The sequence below is a fragment of the Oryzias latipes genome, chromosome 9, assembly GCF_002234675.1.
Source record: "Oryzias latipes chromosome 9, ASM223467v1".
Lineage (NCBI taxonomy): Eukaryota > Metazoa > Chordata > Actinopteri > Beloniformes > Adrianichthyidae > Oryzias > Oryzias latipes.
This window is the reverse complement of record NC_019867.2, coordinates 13,601,025-13,621,424: the sequence shown is the minus strand read 5'-3', so window position 1 is coordinate 13,621,424 and position 20,400 is coordinate 13,601,025. Positions and strand designations below refer to the sequence as shown.

Sequence of the window (20,400 nt, the reverse complement as noted above, 5' to 3'; positions counted from 1 at the left end):
CATCCTTTTTGGATATCAAGTTTTTTGTTAAAAACTTTTCAAAGGTCTTCAATTTTATAAACATGTTTATATGTTCGTTACTTTTGTTAACAGGAAAACATTCAGGTTTATAATGAGACATATGTTGAATTTTATTTTTTATATAAATAAACTTGTAATTCTCATTATGATTTGACAATACTTCACCGCTGCTGCTAGTGTTTTTTTTAATGCATGAACACATAACCATTGGAATTCTAGAAATAAACCTTTTCTCTTATTTCTGATCGGCCTTTGTCTTTTCCATTACGTATTACTCTTCCTGTTTTAGTTTGGGTATCATGCATATTCGGGAGATGCATGTATGTTATTTTTTCCCCGCGACATTTTATGCGTGAAATTCATCTTTGCACGTGAGATTTTGGATTGTGTACATTTGCACATGTTTGACTATTTTCGGATTCCGTAGAGACGTGGGTTTGTCACGTGATCGCAGATTGTGATCGCGCAGTTCCTGGAAGAAACGTAAACAAAACAATTGATAGCCGAACAGCGGACCGAGACAATCTTCGTATGACCTGTCTGTCAACCGACTTAAATCTTCGTTTTAATCTCGTGGAATAAAATATGATAATCGCTAAATCGATGGAGAAACGTTACTTAGCGGAATAAACCAGCAGCTGAGCTTTGCAAAGCTAGCTTGAACTGGGATAGGTTTTGTTTTTGCCGAATTATCTATCACCGCATGTTTACACTAAACGACGCTTTTTATGGTTGCTCTACCGTGTTCCGAATATTCTCAACTATATATTGAAAAGCCCCCGAGTATTTTTTTCATACTCCAGTTTTTCATAAATTAAGCTTTTTATTAGCTGCTGAAACTACTTGTTTGTCAAAAAAAAACAGGGGATGGTGGTTTTCGGGTTTTCTCTCTGCGATCGTTTCCATCCGTAGATTATTCGTCCGCCTTTGTATCGCTTCTGTTTGACTTGACTCTTAAAATGGAGGCCGTGAGAGTGAGACCGAAGAAGAGCAAAGCAAAACACACTGGAAAATCTCAGGTAATTACACAGAAAATTACATTACATTTATTTTATACATTAATTTCTACTTTTCTTGTGACGCGTTGTCCGCGAGTTGTGAATTAGTTGTGGCAAATGCTCATTGTTCAGCTCTAAACCGAAATGAGTTATATTATAAACAAAATGATGACGATTTCACAGAACTTTGAAAACTCAAAAATTAGCTGGCTTTGTAATTCAGGCATCCAGCATAACATATTTACTTTATTTGAAAAAACTTTATTGACACAACTCCGCTACAAAGGAGTTTGGGAGCCTTGTCATTTGTTATTTATTTATTATTCAGAACTCTCACATCAATAGTTTTTCTATTTACACAACGTATGTCCTTGAAAATACAGTTAAAGATCTTCTAGCATTTGATTCTTCCTAGATTGCGTTAGCTTTGCCTGCAAAAACATCCCAGTTGAAAACCAACAAAGGTTTAAACAGTATTTAATTAGCTATTGTCTTTATTTATATACAGCTCTATATTATAATATTGTACATTCTGGTACATAATATGTATTTGTGGGGATTACTTTCTCTTTTTCTTTCTCAATAATATTGTTTTTCATCTCACTTTTTATGTTCTCAGCTGGACAGGAAGCAGAAGCAGGCAGAAGAGGATACAACAGTCAAAACTCACAAAGTTGATTGTGATGTGGCATCCAGCTCCACCTTCACAGAGATCCCGCTCAGTCCACCTGTCGAGGAGATCAGGGAGGAAGAACCGGACACAGTTAAAGCCTCTGAGAGCATAAGACAAACATCACAGCTACTTTCCAGAGGGCATCAGAGTTCTTTGCTAGAGACTTCTGACAAATCAAATTTAACCAAGACTCAACAATCAAGTTTTAATTTATCAACAGTGGGACCACACGTTGAAGTAAATCTTACAGAAACAAACAGAGAAAAGATAAGTGAGGAGGATGGAACCCAGGGGGCCGAGCTTGAGGTTGGACCACAACCCGCTGAGTTTGGAAACAACTTGCAGCTGTGGAGTCAGTCTTTTGCTGCACCTCAATTTGAAGAATCCAGCGCCCCTGCATTATACCCATCTCTTGCTGCTCTGGAGGACAGTCCTGTAATACAGTTATGTAAAGAATCTGTGAAAAGTTGTACTAAAGAACCTGCTGTGTTGGCACTGCCTGAGCAGGATTCTTCTCCTCCGAGTTTGCAGCCTCTGGAGTCCATAGCCGATCTTTCAAGGAATAAACTGTACCCAGAGTTACCGAGCACAGCTCCAGAGCTGCAGGTGCTTTTGTGCATTTTGATTTAGCATTCATTTGAGTCTGGAATACAAAGAATATGGAAATATGATTGTTAAATGCTAACGTTTGTCCATTTGCGTTCTCATGTTGCTGCCCTGCAGGCATTCTCTCCAGAGCAGCTGAGTGTCTGGGAGCCAGGAGGAGGCCTGCAATCTTGGCTGGAGGGTGTCGAGCTTTGTAACCTCCAGTTCTCCGCTCTGGCCCGGCAGGAAAACCACGAACTAACCGAACTGCTTCAGAACTATTGGCGCTGTCGCAGACAACTGACGCAGTCGCACACTCAGCTGCACACGCAGTCCTCTGACTGTAAAAGCACACAGAATCGTCTCTGGACCTTCAAAGACGAACAACTTACACTTCAGGTTTGCTTTGTTCCTTCTGGATCCGTTGATCAAATTTAGAGCACTGTCAGTCAAAACGAGCTTGTTCTGCAATGACATTTGTGCATTTCTGTTTTCTTTTCTTGCAGGGTTTGTGTGCAGACCAGTCTAAAGTGTGTGGATATCACCGTTTCCAGCAGGCAGAGTTCAATCAGGCTATTTTGGCTGAGCTGCAGAAACTGATCGAAGCCTGCAGTGAGCTACTGCACCAAAAGGCGGTGCTGCATGCATACACCGCTCTGCTGTCACGACTGCAAGTGGAGTCCTACTTGTATCACCTTCTAAAAGGTGCGACGTCAGAGTCGCTCTAATAGGACTTTTAAAAACAATTCTCCATAAAAAGGCTGTACACTATCGTAGCTGCGTCTTGTGTTTATTTTCAGATTGTTCTGGCAGCCAAACGCAGCCTTGTTCTCTGCAACCCCTTAAAGAAGCCATCAGCGTCTTGTTTAGCTTCACACGTAGAGTTCTCGATGATGCACAGTTTCAGACAGACGTCCATCATTGGCTGGAGAGATTGGTACCTTCACAAACCAAGCTCCACTTTTCCATGTTTATATTCAAACATACACAAGGTTAGATTATAGTTATTTGTTCTTTCTGTATACGTACTCTCTAGGTTGCTGTCCTGCTGCATGTCGGAGGGTCAGGAGAGCATCTTTACCTGTTGTGCCATCTTTTGTGTTGTCCTGCTGGAGTGGGAAAGTGGGCTGCACACTTCCTTCAAGTAAGTACCCATTTTAATTTTTGTCAGTAAGTGAATTTATCGAGTTGATGAGTTTTTTGTTCTATTTTCTGCACCAGATTCAAGTCTGGGGCAAGGCCTCTGGAGTGCAGCATTTTATGCAAGCCCTAGCCATCCTAATGTCACCTGCCAGGTAAAAATAAGACCCTCTAATGCAGTTTTTATCCAAGAACTCAGAATGGTTCTCCCTCTACAGAAATGCTTTTCTTGTTAAAAATAATTTATGTTTTGAAAGAAATCTTAGCAGTCTAACCTGTGTTTCTACTCAGACATCGGGCAGAGTTTCTGAGCCACATGAAGCCTTTGGATAACCAGAGCTCAGCAACATCAGGACCGGACTCTGGAAACTGGACACTTGTTGATGAAGGTGGAGAGGAGGTAAAGTTAACAACACTGAACGTGAAAAGAGGGCTATCTCATGTTAATTTTATGGACAAAATTTACCGAATATATAAAAGAAACTTCTTGTTACTGTCTTCAAAAAAAAAAAAAATCTTTTCTGTAGCTACAATCATTGAGGGAAATGTGCTGTTTACATTTTTGGACTCAAACATTGAAAAAAAAAAAAGCTCGATTTCATTTAAATTAGCTTCAAGCATTGAATATTTCAGTCTGTTTAAAACTGCAGCTTCTTTTGCAATGTGTAGGAATCGTTCTTTATCATTCTTTAATAATATACTTTTCTCCAAAGAGAAAATTATCTGTAACTGGAATTTTTTTTTTCTACATTGTTTCTTGTCCTTTCTCTTCCCTTAAAAATCCGTCCAACAAGATTTCCGATGAAAGTTTGTGATGGAATTTTACCAATGAATCAACATCAAGTTCTATAGCAATGGCCAATCACTTTTTATGTTTAGGATGAGGATCCAGAGAGCAGCTGGTTGCTGCTTTGTGAGGAGGATCTTATTTCCCTGTTGACCCAGTTCCCCTTTCAGGAGCTCTACTCACACATGCTTGGGATGAGCAAACAAGGTGAGAAAACCCTTCAGCTCTGTCTGTCTTTTTGGAGTTTTTAATCATGGGATCTGAGCGACAGCTGTGTTTCCAGGTGTGTATGAGCCCCAGGCCTGCTCCAGTCAGAAGCTGATGCGGATGTTTGCGTTTGCGTCCTCGCTGATCGAAATTCTCGCGCTTGGCCTGCAGACCTACAACAGAGCACGGTACCGGCAGCTCGTCAAGCGAATAGGACACATCATACGGTCAGTGAACGATATGAGCCTAATACATTCAGGCATCCATCTTTAGGCTAGTTATAGTTGTTTTTTTTGTTTTAGAATGACTGTGTGTTATGTCAGCGATCACTGGGCCCAGTACGTGAGGGCTGGTGATGCTGCTGGATCCAGCAGCCACGTTCAGTCGCTTTCTTTGGAAAAGCTGCAGCTGGAATACGACCACCTGTTCCTCAGAGCCGTGTTACACGTCCTCAGAAACAAAAGGTGAAAGATCTGCTAGAACGTTATGAATCCCTTTCAGAAACAGTTTCATTGTATGATTCTTTTCATCTTCACAGGCTGGGCATCTGGCTGTTCATGTCTGGGATGCCATATGGAACTTTGTCCAGCACTATGTTGTGGAAAGTCCTTTATGTTATGCAGTGCGCAGAGACGGCAGGGTTGGAAACCCTCAGAGCTACAGCCGACACGCAGTCCTGTCTTCAGGCTCTTAGAGGTATCATCCCATACGCACATGATCAAGTCCTCCAAGTCTGTGATCCTCAAAGCATTGCTACTTTTGCTGACACATTTTTTTTCTCTCTGTTAGACCCAAAGCACCAGGAGAGATTTGAGCAATGGCTGTGTGAGGTGAACAGCTCTGACGGCATATCCCTCCTCACAGCATTAGCACACATGGCAACACCTACCCAGCACTCGGATTCTGCATTCATAACCACCATAACTCTGCTGATCTACCAGGTATGATGAGGGGATTTAGAAGAAAGAAATTTACGGCCTAAGTCTATTTTACAGTTTCTTGTTCATCCAGTAAGCTCTTATTACAGCTCTGTTGCAGTAAGTTTTTGCAGTGTTACAAAATTCCAAACCATTCCAAGAAAATCCCGAAATCTAGAAGTGAAACACCACTGCCTCTGACTTTGAATGTTGTCTGATTCCATTGCAATCGAAGCTCTCTGCCATTACTGCAGGGAATCCACCTATGTGGCTCTTTTAAGCTGAACCTGAACTCCGCTTAGTTCTTTTAAATTGCCGTTCTTTTGGCTCTCACCTCAGAGTCAGTTTACCTTGGGAGATGCTTCAAGGGGCAGTTGTTACTAACAAAACTTTCCTCAATCAGGCACACAAATCTTTTCTGAGGTGGCGATTCAAAGAGGGGGAGATTGGAAACGGAAGATAATTTTGCTAATATAAAGTATTAATGTTACGTAAAGTATTTTTTAGGATATTTAAAAAAATATCTTAAGTGTGATTCCAACCAATGCTACCTTTAACTCCTTTATATGCAAAGACGCATCAAACCGCTTTTACTCCAAACTTATGTTAACTTAGCATCTACTTGAAAGCAAAACAATTAGTGGAATTTTTTTCATAGTTGGAAATAAATTCAAGTGTCAAGGGGTTAAATGAAGCTCAATTTCACCACTTCTGTCTTTTTTCATTTTGGCCTATATTATGGCTGTGAGCACAGATTAACCAGAGATTTGAGGTTTTGCTCTGTGACTCAGCCCTCTCTTTAGCACAACCGATCAGTTTAAAGTCTGCATCACTGCAAACACCGCCCTGATCTGTTAGTCAATGTCACGCTCCATCCATGCTTCAATCGAGAAGATCCAGATACTTTAGCTTTTCTACCTGGAAAAATCTCTCATTCCAAGTTTGGAGAAGGCTTTACACCTGTATCCAGCTGAGAATGGTTGCTCCAAACAGCTGACCATCTAACAATTTACCTTTGCAATAGAGGCTTCTTTACTGTGTCCAGATTCTATTTTAATAGCATCTATTGTCGTTCGTTTATTATAGAGAATGTACCAAAAACATTCTATACCTTCTACTGTTTGTTTTTCTTTTAGGTTTCCTATGTGAGTGTGTCTACCAGAGAAACTTATTCCAAGGTGGGAAGGGAGCTACTGGCTTCCATAGCAACGTCTCATCCCTATGTAATTTCTGTGCTCCTGGAAAGACTGAGAGAGACCATCCAGAATGTAGGAATGGTTGGTTTCACTGTTTTGGATTACAGAATATCGTAAAACAGTTTTTATTTTATTTTTATTTTTTAGAGGTCAAACTTTGTGTTTTGTGTGTGTTAGGTTGCATTATACTTGTGTAAGGAGCTGCCTTTAAGTCAGTGGCAGCCGCGGCAAGAAGAAATCTGCGTGATTGGAGCCTGGTTGCTCCAGCATCCCCTGTCTGCAGTGGAGAACCGCTTAGCCTGCGTTATCCTGGAAGGCCTAAACTGGGGTTACACAGAGGTATACATGAAGAATTTGTGATTTTAGTGTGTGAATTTACCTATTATTGGCTTTGTGCTGTTGGCAAAAATGTATAAATAAATAAGTAATCCTGGTTGCCCTGGAAATTGGTTCGTTGGCCCAAATATAAGTCTGGAAATGTGTAATCTCTTTGTTTTGCAGGCAGGGGTTTTGGCCCTGCCATCATTCCTCCACAGAGAAGTGGCTCTGCTGGTGGCTGAGGCCTATCAGAAGTACCTCACAGACAAACCGTACAGTGGGCTTCTTTCTGAGGGAATCAAACAGGTAACTGATTTTTTACTATTGACCACTGTAACTTTTGATGTTTCTCATGGATCTTTCTTCTTCCTTTTCTATTAAGGCGTCTTACCTTGCGAGCATCCTTCGTTTGGGTGTGTCTCCTGAGGCGTCCTTTAGTCAGTGGGCGTGGCAACTTCTGTTAAGACTAAAGCTCCATGTCAACACCCAGAACCCCAAGGGAGCCTGGACAGTTCCTGCACTGGCATCAAACCAGCCAGCTGAGCTTCCACATGATCCCAGCATGCACTCTGTTCTACGGGCGGTAAAAGCAGGCCTCCCCATTGGGTGCTATTTGTCCATTGCCATGACAACAGTGGGACATAGGTTTGGGTCCACACATCAAATTTAAGGAGATTTTCCACAAGGACTTGAATGAAATTACATTTCTATGTTTTATTTTTATTTTTCTTAGCTTGGAAAACTTTTGCACTGATGGAGTTGGGTTGTTTAAAACTCTGATCCAGTCTCGCCATCTGAGAGCTGCTGTGAACCTGCTGGATAGCATCCTGCCTCCCACATACCCTCTCAGCTTTTATCTGCTCAAAAACACCCAGTAAATAAAACACATCCCTCAAGCAACACTTTCAAGCTGCAGATCTTTTAAGCTAACTCCTACTTTTGCGTCTGTCCCTTTGCCAGGTTTGTAAGTTGCATCCAGTTGTTCTTGCAGTCTGACAGTGTGTGTCCTCAAGGTGTGACCCAGCAGGTCACTCATCGAGTTGCACCCCTCTTTACTGGGACCACCTATGGAGACAATGTCCGTCTGCTAAACAGCGTCATTCAGGTACATCCTTCAATACTAATTTTTCCTTTTGTTTTTAAGATACTGTAAATAATTTTCCATCATTACTGTGACAGTTGGACCATAAGTTCTAAAGCTGCTTATTTATGATTTCTTGCCTTTTAGAGTCACGTTGTAGAAAGCCTGCGTCCTGGTCGTGTGGGAGCCTCAGCGGTGTTGGAGTTTTGGGTTGGGATCCTGACTCAGCAGCAATTGTGGTACAGAGACAAGACTGTTTTGTTTCTGATGGATCAGATCTGCTGCGCTGCCTTCACTCACCACCAGGAGGACTGCGTCCAGAAACTTCTGTACCAGCAGCATAAGGTATTTTTATTTGATCTTTGACGCTCAAGGGTTCAACACAGTAAACTGCCTTAAGTAGGAACTTGGCGCTTAATAGTGCCATAATTTTTCTGTTTTTGTCCCTGATGCAGAGTGCTTTGGGTTTCCATGGAGACCGGAGTCTGCTCTCCTCCCTGGTTGGCTGGATTGCTGGAAATGCCACACCATCTTTCATTGAGGGTCAATCTCTTAGTGCAGAGGTGAGAGTTATTAAAGCAACAGCGGGACATGCAGTTGTCTTCATAAAACTCTTTGCCTTAACTTCCTGCTTTCTGTTTCTCTAGGTTTGGTTTGCCTGGATGGTGCTTAATATGGAGGGCATGTTTGAGGAAGAGTCTCAGCTGACACGCTGTGTTGAACTTGAGTTCCTGTCTGAAAACATCTCTCCAGATCAAGCTTTAAAGGTACTTACAGTTGACATGGAGGTATCAAAATAACTTATTTAGCTTAGAACTTAGCACAAGTCATAATGTTTCACTCTTGCTTTAGGATGTACTTTCCGTGTGCTTAACACGTTTGTCTCTCTCATTTCTGATGTTTTTTTTTCTGTTTTTCGGTTTGTCACTCTGCCGAGACAGAAGGCTCAGCAGAGGCTCAAGTTGCCTGTGGTGCCGTCCCTGCAACGGCTGCAGGTGTATCGCTGGGCATGCCAGGCAATAGCCACGCCCCCTGATCACCCCCTTCTCCCGCTTGTGTGGCAGAAGTTCCTGCAACTCTACCTGAGACAGCCTGGACCAGAGTATGGGTAAGAGGCATTCTCATCTTTCTTTATCACTAGAAATCTTTAAATATATATATAAAACTACGTGTTGATCAACAGGCTCGCTGCGGGGGGGTGCATTGGTCGAAGGTTCTTCCAAGGCTCTTCCCAGGCTCTTGTACTAAAAGATCTGAGGCAAAGAATACAAGAAGTGTCAGACTTCCATCATGCTGCAAGCCAAGCACTAAGGGTGCCCCTGCCTAATACCCCCTCATCTGACTCACAAAGCGACAAAAGCTCCTGTAATCCCCAACCATACAACCTCACCTCACCTCAGCTGCACACCGAGCTGGTCAAGTAGGTCAATGATGCTGAAATCATGCAACAAAGACTCCTATTTTTGGTTTCATGAAAGTGTGGGGTAGTATCTAGAAGCTATTACATATTTGTGGTTCCCCACAGATTGTTTGGAGTGTTTGCTTTGTGGATGGATGATGAGAGTCTCCAGAAGCAGGAGGTGTACCTGCCTTCTCTCCCCCCGGAGTATGAATCTCACAAACTGGCACAGGTCATGCAGCATCAGCAGGTGTGTTCCCCTTCACGTTTTTCCTCAAAAATAGGAAGAATTCTAAAAAATAAAAGAAAAAATTTAGTTTTTTTGTAAAATTTGTCTTATTTTGTGATGTATTGCTGTATCCGAAACTCCTTTACAGCAGTTGTGGCTGGAGTTTGTGGACCAGGAGCGCCTCCAGTTTGATGAGATGGAGGTTTTATCTCTGTGGGAGAAAGCTCAGAGCGAGCCGGCTTTCCTTCAGACTCAGAACCTGGGCTTCACTGACTCTTCCAGTCTGACTAGTGGTACCAAAGCAGCTCATTGACTCTACATTCAGTGTACAGTGATCCCTCGCTATATCGCGTTTCATCTTTCATGGCTTCACTGCTTCACGGATTTTTTTTACCGTGCAGATATTTTTACAGTGCATTGTGCTCTGCTTCACTGAACTTCAGTGCAAGGCTCAAGAATGGGACCCTTTGATGAGTCGTTTATTGCAGTTCCCAAATATAATCGAAGGTGGCATATCCGTTAATAAAAATCTTCTTGCTCAGAAAAAGAGAGAGCGCCAACAACTACCCATAACAATGTTCTTCTCTCGGAGAAAGACTCCTGCGCCTTCAGTAGAAACAGACGCTAGCGGAGCGGAGTCAGGACGAAGAGGCACAGCTGAGACTGTGAAATACGCGAGTGACAATGTTTCCAACCTTGTATTACTATATTAAAATCATTGTTTTAAACACATTTTGGGCTTTAAAACAGGTTTTGATTTTTGGTTTCATTCTATTGTTCGGTATTGCATTGTAAAATAATAAAAAAAATTAAGCTGACTACTTCACCGATTTCACTTTTCGCGTATAAACGAGGGATCACTGTAATACAAACATAGTTAGTGCAGTAATTATGTAGCGGTAAAAAGGCAAGAAAACCTTTCTTGGATTGTAAATCTTTGTATTTTTTTGCTGATGGGCCTTTGCCTCGTTTTAATTTGACATTTTATGGGTTTCTACTTCTAGCAAAAGAGCGGATACTGTCCAACCTGACAAAGCATTCGACTCCCCTACCAGCTCCAGAGTTACAGCCTCAGAAAGCTCCAGTGGCTGCAATTGGGAATGTCTGTTTCACAGACCCCAAAGCTGCTGCCGAAATGTTGCAACAGGATCTCCAAACTTTGCAAGACCAAGCCAGGTAAAGAAACAGTTATAAATTACAATATCTAGTAAGATTTATAGTGATTTTAATTAGCTTGTGGTCAGCATCAGAGATCAACATCAAAGGTATTAAAAATCCTGAAATTTTTAATAAAGGAGTCACGATTCCTTTAAGAATGTTTCTTTTTTATTTTTTAAAAAATCTGTGACACAGACACTTGGAGGGGAAAAAATAAATTATAATTACCGGTATGTCTTTATCTGCCCAAAGTTTGGAGTTTCTCTAAAATAATACAGTTCATCTTGGCGTTAGAATTGCAGTTGCACGTGAAGCCCAGCAGGTGGCACTGGAGCATGAGCTTCTGGAGAGCCTTCCCTTGTTGTTCAAGAACCGACCAGAGCAGGTCACCATGGCCCTGGAATGTAAAGGAAAGGGGGGGCAGCCCTGTCAGGGACCGGCAAACATCACGGTCACAGTAAGACACCCAGTGCTATAAACTCACTTTGTTTTAGGGAATCATTTTCAGCTCAGTTCTTTAATTTGTGTTTGTACCCTTGCAGTGTGAGTGTGTCCAGAGACAGGAAGCAGTCCACAGCCAGATAACATCCCTGCGCAGAGACATCAAGAGACTCCAGAACGACTCCATGGCCCCTCCACCTCAAAACCTGGCCCAGGCTGCTGTCCACACCGAGAACTTTATAACGTCAGTAAAACAGAAAAGACAAACATCAGAACAGAAATCTTTTATTTGAATTTTATTTTCCTTTCATGTGTGTTTTCTTTCCCCCTAGGTCTTTAGTGAACACATACAAAGCAGAGAAATCTCTGGCGCTGCAGCAGGTTGGTGTGACGGCATTTTACCAAGTGGTCTCCTTCGTGTGTGAGGACACGCTGCGACATCCCCCAACGCGCCAGTACCTGTCTTCCTGTGTGGAGATACTGGGACAGGTAAGCACCACAATCTCCCCACATTGAAAGGGACTCATCGTTATAGTGACATTTGGGCCAAAATAATCTGAAACACAAAGGAAAATGACCAACTTTCTACATATGTTGGTATTGAAAAAAAGAGATTTAAGGATATTCTCTTACATCTGGCTTTTGATGGTAAAGTTTTGATAATATACATAAATGATGTACAGAATGTAGAAAAGATTCTGCCTGAGTGCGTTTGTTAAAGGATTAAAGTTGCCTCTGTTTTGCTGTTTTGACAATATTGTTTTCTGCTTCAGGTTTTTATCCAGGGAAATGCGAAAGAGTGCAGTCGTGTCCTTAAGGCCATCCTGGAACAAAGACGTCTGTGTCCTCTCATTTCCCCCTTCTTCACTCCCAACGCAGCACCGAATCAGCTCGTCTCCCTCTATCAGGATGTGGTGACATCCCTTCATCTCAACTGTGCCGATGTCATTTTCATGCTGCTGACTAAGGTTGCATTCATGCGAAGGGACTTTAAAACTTAAGAAAACACGACGTTGGGCTCACTTAGGCACATTTGTTTCTTGCAGTTTGACTTGACGCAGTGGCTGAATGAAGCTAATCCTGTGTTCTCGGAGAGAACCCGCTTGCTGGATTTGGTGCACGGAGCTCTCTGCGTCTGCGGGCGAGAACCCGAACCTGAACTGCTGACTCCTTTCCATCTTTTCACCAAACACTGGAGCTGCCTTTTGCGCCACCATTTCCCGGACCATTACAGTGATTGCCTTCGTCTGCTCATGACCAGTGAGTATTCCATTTAGTCATTGCAATGTCCAGGTTATTTTAGCTGTTTTATTAGTGTGATAATAATAGAGTATACAAATATAAAATATTAACATAATAAATTAAACTAAGCACTACTTTGGAAGGATACCTGCTTGTTTTTTAAGTGTTTTGGGTTTTTGTGGCAGTAAGAACTAACATTAATACACAAATTCATAACAGCAGTGATCTGATCATGCATTTAATACCCTTTCAATTGTTAAAATCAAATTAGCTTAACCTGCCACTAATTCATAAAGACAAGATTTTACAAGTTAGACTTGTGTATTCAGATTCATCATTAAAGATCCAGACTATTTGATGTTTATTTTTTCATTTACAGTAAAATTTCATATCATACTTTTAAAGGTTCATCAAACCAATTGTTGAGTTCAGAATGCTGGAAAGTGACCCTGCGAGTGCTTGGATGCCTTCCTCCATCCCGCAGCCCCAAAAGCAAAGTTGAGCCATCAGTCAGCACTGCAGCTGCACCGCAACCATCTCCTTACAGATCCTCAATCAGTCTTTCTACTCAGCAGGTGACTGTTTGATTTTGTGTTCACTTGCATTTTTATATTGTATTTTCTCAAGCTTAATGTGGTTTGTGAGCATGGATACAGAATTGTGGTTCAAAAAGTCAGGAGACTTCCATTTCCTGCCATCGTCCACGAACTGACGTAGTCGGTAAAAAAAGCAGTCGACTGAACGAGAAACCTTTTTGGAAAGAGATGTTACATCTTCAATTATAGGAAAACAACCACGTCCAATTGACTGCTTTCTGATTTAACCACCTACCTACAACCTGGATGCATGAGAATCCACACAGATTCAGAATTAGCTTTGCAAGTGTTCTCCCCTCAAATCTAGCAATTAAACATAGTTTCAGATAAAAAGAATAGAAAAGAATTGATCCCATTAAGGGGAAATTACCTTGTTACCATAGCTCTGTTAAAAACATCAGATAGATAAAAAATAAACCCAAAAAAATTTTTTTTTAATGAATTACAATAATTGATCACACAAAACATATTTGGGCTAGTTTAGGATTAAGATGAACTGAAACAATGTGGAATTAGAATAAATGAATTATTTAGCATCAAACCAGCCTTTAAAACGGGGTGCGCTTCATTTGCTCACCTGTGATTTGGTGTTTCTTTTTCTGTGTTGCCTCTTGTTAACTTACTTAATGGAAACTACTTGTGGGTTTTTACTAATTTTGCTTAGTTAAACGTAAAGACAGATTACAGAAGTTGCTTTCAGGCTTAACCCTCCATTAAGTAAAACACAGCTTGCGTTCTGAACAAAATATTGCAAACACTTCCTGTATTAAAGTAAACTTAAATCCATAGATTGAGTTGGAAAGCGACCTTTGAGATGTTAATGTCATGCAATGTGAGAACAAACAGAATCTCAGACTTGATCAGACAAATGGTGCCATGGCAGAACATGCCAAGGAGAACATTTGTTTAGTCATTTTTTCTTCTTATAAGATTTATTTGATAAAGGTTTTCAAAAATGTATTTTTTTACTTTATCATGACTTGAATAAAAGAATGAAATCTGTTGAGCTGCTTCCTGTTTATAAAACATTATTTTCTTGGCCAATCAGGTAGAAGAGACAGTTGACTGGCTGAGCGACTACTTCTTGCGAACCCGTCTAAGTAAGCCAGACCTGCGCAGCTTTGGCCTTTACTCTGCCTGGGCATCCTACATCCCAGATGTTGCTTCCTTCTGGGAACATTTGCTCAACTGCCTCATCAACGTGCGGCTCAGCAGCTGCGCCAGAGAGCCAGTGGGAAGCAGCAAAATACTAAAGGGTATCAACTGATTCCTGGGCTCTGGTGGGAGTTGTGAGGATGGGCTTTGTAACGATCATTTGTTCTTTGCTTTCTCACAGCTCTGCATGATCTTCACGGTAAACTCATTAGGTTATTTCAGCCGTGGATTTTCCCTCTGAATGCAGGTGATGGCAAGTAAGTTTGGTACAGCTTTTGCTTTTATTTGGCTGAAACATTCTAGACACGTGTGTTGGTCAAACCTACATTGAGAGGCTGACCTCTGAAAAGGCAGACATTAAAACATTTGTATTCTGCATGGATTTTTTATTTTTTTTTAAGAAGGGTTGGTTTTTGTAGTGTAGTGTGTGCAGCCTAGTCCACATTAAAGACCCACTCTGATAAAAGTGGTGTTTTTGGAGTTTTTAAGCACGATCCTGTGCCATTTTTCTCATGATGGAGCAGGAGCAGATGACAACATTTTATTTAAAAAAAGAGCTTATTTGTGATGTAGAAATTGTGGTGGGTGGGCCACAAGCTCCCTGCAGCAACGGGGAGGGAAGGGGGAGGCAGAATGCTTTTAAAATAAATCAAATATGGTTGGAGGGGGACTTTAACACAACATTTGATTAAAAGTACTCTGGTGTTACAATATAAAGTTGTTTAAAATATGTTTTTTCTCAGTCATGTCAAGTGTTACCCCTGGCTGGAGACGGATGCCAGTGGAGCAGGGAGACTGGTTGGTCTCTACGTGCAACTTACAGACAGTCTTCATCACAAGTTCAGAGGTAGGTTTTCTGCCACGTTCATCAGAAGCTGTTTGGATTTTTTTTTTCTTTCATTAACAGATTGTGTTTACATTTCTGGTGCAGACCGGCTGCTGCCTGGTCAGAGAGGGGCTCTGTGGCTGTGCATGATGCAGTACTGTGAGAGCTGCACAGCTCCACGCACCCCTGAGTACCTGCTGCACCTGCACCACACACACCTGCGCAGCTTGCCCTGGAGACACCTGCACCCTGACACTCAGCTCATGGAGCAGCTCTTCAGTGTGAGAGACTCCACCTTCTCCCCCGGCTTTATTATTATTATGAGAAGCATTCATTTTCATCATTTGAAATAAAACTACAGTTCTAAGGCCCTGACGGAATTGAATACATTGAAAAAGGCTGTTTAAAGAGTCTCATTCAGTCTGCTTAAATTTTCATGAATATAATCAATTTAAAACACTAGTTAATACTTTTAGTTAATGCAGGGAAGTTTGACATACAATAAAGAACTAACATATATTGCAAAAGTAAGCTGTTTTTAAGAATAAATACTATTTTAAATCTTGTACATCTTTTATTTGTTTTTGTTTTTCTCAGTTTTCCTTTTATGATTCTTTTATATAGTTGGTAAATATATATGTGAGATTCACATGTCAAGTATTCTCAGGATTCTTATGTTTATTTTCCAATATTTAGGATTTTAGTTGAATCTTTGTACCTCCGTTGTTCTGCAGGTGGAGAGAGGAAGCCCAAAAAGTTGCTTCCTCTTTATGGGCGAAGTCCTGTGCCATGTCAACTGGATCAGTGTTTTAAGTCACCACTTACAGACACCTCCCAGCTCTGCAGCTTGCCCAACTTTACCGGACATGGACGCACAGAAAGAGTCGCAGAAAATGTTGGTCTATCTGCTGTATATGCTAGTTTTTCTGGCTAAGGAGGACGTGCTCCTGAGTCAACAGGTGAGCGCAGACTGCTGTGCAATAAAAGCTCACTCTCATTTGCCTTGTGCCTCTTGTGAACTTTTTGTTTTGGTCTTGCAGGACTCCCCTCTGCTCAGTCTGCTGGTTCAGTCTACTTCTCTGCCTTGGCATCAACTGGATCTGTCTTCATACCAGAGCATTCTGGGATACGTCAGCACGCACTACCCTTCGTCTCTGCTGCTGAGTGTGGATTCTGCACCTCAGCTGCTGCTGAAATCCCTCCGCAGTGCAGCCGGGCTCCACCCTCGTCCCGCTGAAGCCCCACACCAGGTGGGACAGAATATTTTCCTTAAGAAAATGAAGCAGAAGACATTGCTGGGAGCTCCTCTGTAAATGTGCATCACTCAGATGTCTTTGCAGAAACAATGAAAATCTTCATACAAACTTTTTTCCCACCATTTCTATGACATTTTTGCTTCTACTTAGAAAGATGGTCACTTCTTTCGGCTCCCAGATTATATACGTCTATCGTGTGCTCACTCTTAAATTTGTCCCATCACTGTTTAGTTTTGACCACGGCCAAATGAGCCTTCCTTCTCTGTTCCACTCCTATCAGGAGGAGACGCGCAAAGCTGGAGTGTACGTGTGCTGGTGTGTGCAGTCACTCGTCACTCTGGAACAGGGAGGTGGCATCAGCCTCAATGTTCTAGAAGCTCAGCTGGAAGCACTTCTAGAGAGCGTTGTCACATTTAACCCACCAGGTGAGCTGCTTTCACCAAAACCCTCATCTGCTCCACTCCTGTCAGTGATAAAAATCACCTCATTTTCCAGTTGCAATTGTTTCAGAAAATTCTTGTGTTGAATTTCCTTTGCAAAGACGCTGAATTCTCATCCAATGCAGCTGCACGCTCTGCATTCAAAACATGGCTCCTGTACTATTCCCTCTGCAGAGGTGGGCTTGGAGGAGAGGCACATGGCGTTCTGCAGCCTCTTCAGTGACGTGCTGGCTCTTCTTAACGGGGTGGGGGTGTCAACAGGCGAGGCGCTATCAGCTCATGTCATCGCCTGGCTGGACAGGAAGGGGAGAGGCTTTCCGATTCTGCCTCTTCTCACAGCCTGCTCCCGTTCCCTTGCATCGGTGCGACACATGACGCGAATCATGGAGGCATGCATCACGGCACATTTCAACCATGGTGTGTTTGCAGCTTTGTCTACCCGCTGTCAATATACCGAGGATCGTTTGTGGTGTCCTTGGAGTTTTACATTTGCTTCATGTCGGTTTTCTTTCTCCAGCTGATGAAGAGTCTGTAGGTTGGGGTCCTGTGCTGGCCTCTCTGCAGGTCCCCGAACTCACAATGGACGACTTCCTGTCCGAGAGCCAAACAGGAGGCAGCTTCTTAACGCTCTATGCCTTCATTTTGCAACGCCTCAACACTGAATACACGGCAGCCAATGAGAAGAGGACTCTGGCTCTCATCAACACCTGGACATCCCAAGTCTTCCCCAGGTTTGACTCTCTCTTTGTCATGTTAGCTTGTGTGCTGTTTTCCTTTCATTTTGGTTGAAATGGAGGCTTTAACCTACATCCAGCGGACCAAGCGATGAAGCCAAACTGTTCCTCTGGTGGCACAAGGCCCTCAGTATCTCTGTGGAACAGCTGCAGCCACAGGCAGGGCAGACGGAAGTATCAGGAGTCATCATGGGTCTGATGAGGTTACAAACCAGGCTGCTTCAGCTGGGAGAAGAAAGACTCAACTCTGGACTGCTGAGCGCCATTGGCCTTGGGAAGAGGTCTCCTGTTTCCACCAGGTACCTTCAGGAGCATTTCATTAGAATCTGGGATCTGTTAAAGTTTATCAGTCAGCTGTTTCTGAATTTTTACCTCCAGGTTTAGGGTGGTGGTGCGAAGTCTGGCAGCTTTCCTCTCCATCCAAGTACCATCAGAGACCGAGCTTAGACTCCAGCCAACTGCAGATTTGCAGCTCTCTGCAAAAGCACAACAAGTATGTGCAAAAGAAAATGCTCGGTTTATATGTACTCCTCTAAAATTAGACCTTAAAAGAGTTTAGATTTCTTGTTTTTGTGTTTGGTTGCAGACACTGGGACTTTTGGAAGCCATGCGTAGCGCTAAGCAAAATACTGAATTTGAAGATTCTGTGAACAAGACTCTGCAGTTCCTCCAATACCCCGGACACTGCCTCAAAGATGGACCCCGACTGCTGTCCTTAGTGGTCAACCTTCTCTATCCGGAATTAAAATACCTACACGTCATCCGTTAACCTCATCCCCTCATCGTTAGCTCGCACTGGATGTAGTTGTGTACTGCAGAACGTGCTGCTGTTTTCTCCCACTCTTCTCAGAGCGATTGATCCACGAGGATGGTAGAAGCAACCCTCAGCTTATTTGCAGATAAAAGCTTATTTGGACCGGCATATTGAGATGGCAGAACGTTGACACTAACTTTATGGGGATCTGGTTGCTTTAAAATAAAAGACTCGGGGGGAAATTCTGTTCCTCCTAAACATTACTAAACTGATTCAGCTTCATGCAGAATCAATTTAGCCCGCAAACAAGCCACTGAAAGAGGAATTTCACTGCTGTGTAAGGAAAGATTCCTGTTGGAGAATTAAAAGAAATAAGAGAAAGTCAGAACATGTTTTTACGTAAGACTCCTCCTCTGTTTTAAATACTTAAATGTGTTTAATGCTTCTGAAAAGCTGCCATCGGGCCTGAGGTTGGGCTTTGAAGCAAATTAGTGATGCAGCTAATCCTCACAGTCACCTTCAGTGGGATCTTTGGATTAACCTGCCAAACTTTGCAAATTTAAGGATCTTCAATCTTAAAAAAATCATTACAGGACTTGTCTGTCTGCAGACAAAGATTTAAAGTAAATTTTAAAGCAAAGAAGCCTCTGTGTGACAGCAGTGGATGTTGCAGATGTTTAGTTTTGATCGGTGATGAATCATAAAAACCAGTCAGCAATCTGAAACTTTTTTTGTTTTTTGTTGGCTGATTTTTTAGCACTTTACTTTCTCATTGATGCCTTGTTGCTTTTTGAATACAACGTTACAATCAGTTTGTTTTCATTAGGAACAGAAAGGATGCTGCATCTATCAATATTTATTGAAACAAAATTCATGAATCTGAATTCAGCTCTGGGCTTTAGATGCAAGTTTTACGCTTGTGTGCGATTAAAACAAAAAAACAACTGAGCATTTAAAAGTGGTTTGACTAAAGGCAAGCATGAATTGAATAAGCCTGGTAGAGAGGACAAAGGACTTTCAAGCATGTAAAGCTGGTAGTTTACTACTTGAACCAACTGTTTTGGTATAATGTAAAAATGTTGATTTAAAGCACTGTATGAAGTGGGCAGGTTTCTGTCTGACATGATCCTGTTTTGTTGCATTCTGCCAGTTATTATTCATGTTGAAGTGCTCTCCTTTTCTCCTGCCAAAGATGTTGCTCGGCTAACCAGAACCCTTTTCTCCGCTGATGGTTTCTCTGACTCTGGGATGTGAAGGACGACCAAATTGAGTGCCAAACTGTGTCCACCATACAGTCGAGGCTGTCTGCACATTTAATTACCCTCTCTGGTTCAGCCCTTCCGTTGCTCTGTGCCATCTCGATAACAACGGAGCAGCACTGCAGCAGCCTGGAGCTTGCCTTATTGCAGGTGTTACCTGGGGAGAGTTAATGGCTAAAGCAAATCTTTTTTTATGAGTCGTGGATCCAGAGTGAGTGTGCAGCAGAGATGACTATAAAGCTGAGCTACAGAGACAAGCAAATAAAGTTGACTGAATCTCAGTTTCTTCTTATCTTTTCATTTTCATGTAGCAGATCCCGGTTTCAGAAATAAATGTACTAAGCATGCTCAATTCTAGATCGAAAACCGAACCATATGTTACACTATTAAACCGAATCAAAAAGGGAATCGTTGCATCCCTACTGCAAATCAGTGTGTTTAAATTGAAAGTGTTTAATACTTTATTACATAACAACAGGCTTAGTATGAGCCAACAGAGAGGATTTCTTCATTGTTACATGCTTATTAGAACATTTTAAAAATACTTTTTTTTTTTACAGATTTTTGTGTTTTGTTGTTTTGTGATACACATGTCACACCAAAGCAAAACTGTGACCCGCTAAAATAGAAGTTTGAACTAAAGCGTGGGGAAAAGCGAATAGCCTAAAATTTACTGTAAAATTTCTTTTTTTTTTTTTTTGTTTCTCTGGGATTTTAGGATTTGACAAACATTAAAGGAACACGAATAAAGAAAATACCAATATCTATCAACTGGAAACTGAACTGTTGAAATTCAGCTTTTGATAAATTGACGAGCAGGAATGAAAACATTAAGAAAAGCAAAAATGATGCCTTTTGAGAGTAAACTTGTTTTTATTTGGGAAGGAAAAGGAAAGAGCTATGTTTATTGGGAAGCAGCTTTTGCCAACACAAAGAAAAGGTTCCAAGTTCATTTCTGCCTTTAAACAGTTAGAATTAAAAGTGAAAA

The 20,400-nt window shown here is 41.8% G+C and overlaps 1 protein-coding gene across 2 annotated transcripts; it reads left to right on the top strand.

Moving 5' to 3' along the window:
* Positions 1-469: 469 nt before the first annotated feature.
* epg5 (ectopic P-granules autophagy protein 5 homolog) lies at positions 470-19,693 on the top strand. Of its 2 annotated transcripts, none has more exons than XM_011479222.3 (45): positions 470-1,040; positions 1,639-2,298; positions 2,416-2,676; positions 2,784-2,982; positions 3,078-3,214; positions 3,314-3,421; positions 3,499-3,572; positions 3,709-3,817; positions 4,297-4,411; positions 4,488-4,638; positions 4,714-4,875; positions 4,950-5,107; positions 5,201-5,352; positions 6,465-6,605; positions 6,702-6,863; positions 7,026-7,148; positions 7,225-7,487; positions 7,576-7,716; positions 7,803-7,947; positions 8,071-8,268; positions 8,379-8,486; positions 8,571-8,690; positions 8,865-9,031; positions 9,107-9,343; positions 9,449-9,572; positions 9,703-9,844; positions 10,556-10,727; positions 11,004-11,166; positions 11,252-11,394; positions 11,483-11,639; positions 11,924-12,118; positions 12,197-12,410; positions 12,798-12,967; positions 14,037-14,244; positions 14,325-14,400; positions 14,887-14,990; positions 15,075-15,250; positions 15,704-15,928; positions 16,010-16,219; positions 16,506-16,650; positions 16,840-17,082; positions 17,183-17,396; positions 17,480-17,698; positions 17,778-17,892; positions 17,986-19,693. In XM_011479222.3, exons 1-45 carry the CDS (start codon positions 981-983, stop codon positions 18,166-18,168), a joined length of 7,749 nt encoding a protein of 2,582 aa, XP_011477524.1. In that variant the 5' UTR covers positions 470-980; the 3' UTR covers positions 18,169-19,693. The 2 variants fall into 2 exon arrangements, with proteins under 2 accessions (XP_011477524.1, XP_011477523.1); XM_011479221.3 differs by having other exon boundaries at positions 9,700-9,844.
* Positions 19,694-20,400: the final 707 nt, after the last annotated feature.

What these genes read in the sequence shown, in the direction of transcription:
- epg5 (XM_011479221.3), top strand. Translation starts at nt 981, where the DNA reads ATGGAGGCCGTGAGAGTGAGACCGAAGAAGAGCAAAGCAAAACACACT. An exon ending in GTGTGGAGATACTGGGACAG is followed by an intron (nt 11,640 to 11,923) that starts GTAAGCACCACA and finishes TTTCTGCTTCAG; the next exon opens with GTTTTTATCCAGGGAAATGC. An exon ending in TGTCACATTTAACCCACCAG is followed by an intron (nt 16,651 to 16,839) that starts GTGAGCTGCTTT and finishes TTCCCTCTGCAG; the next exon opens with AGGTGGGCTTGGAGGAGAGG.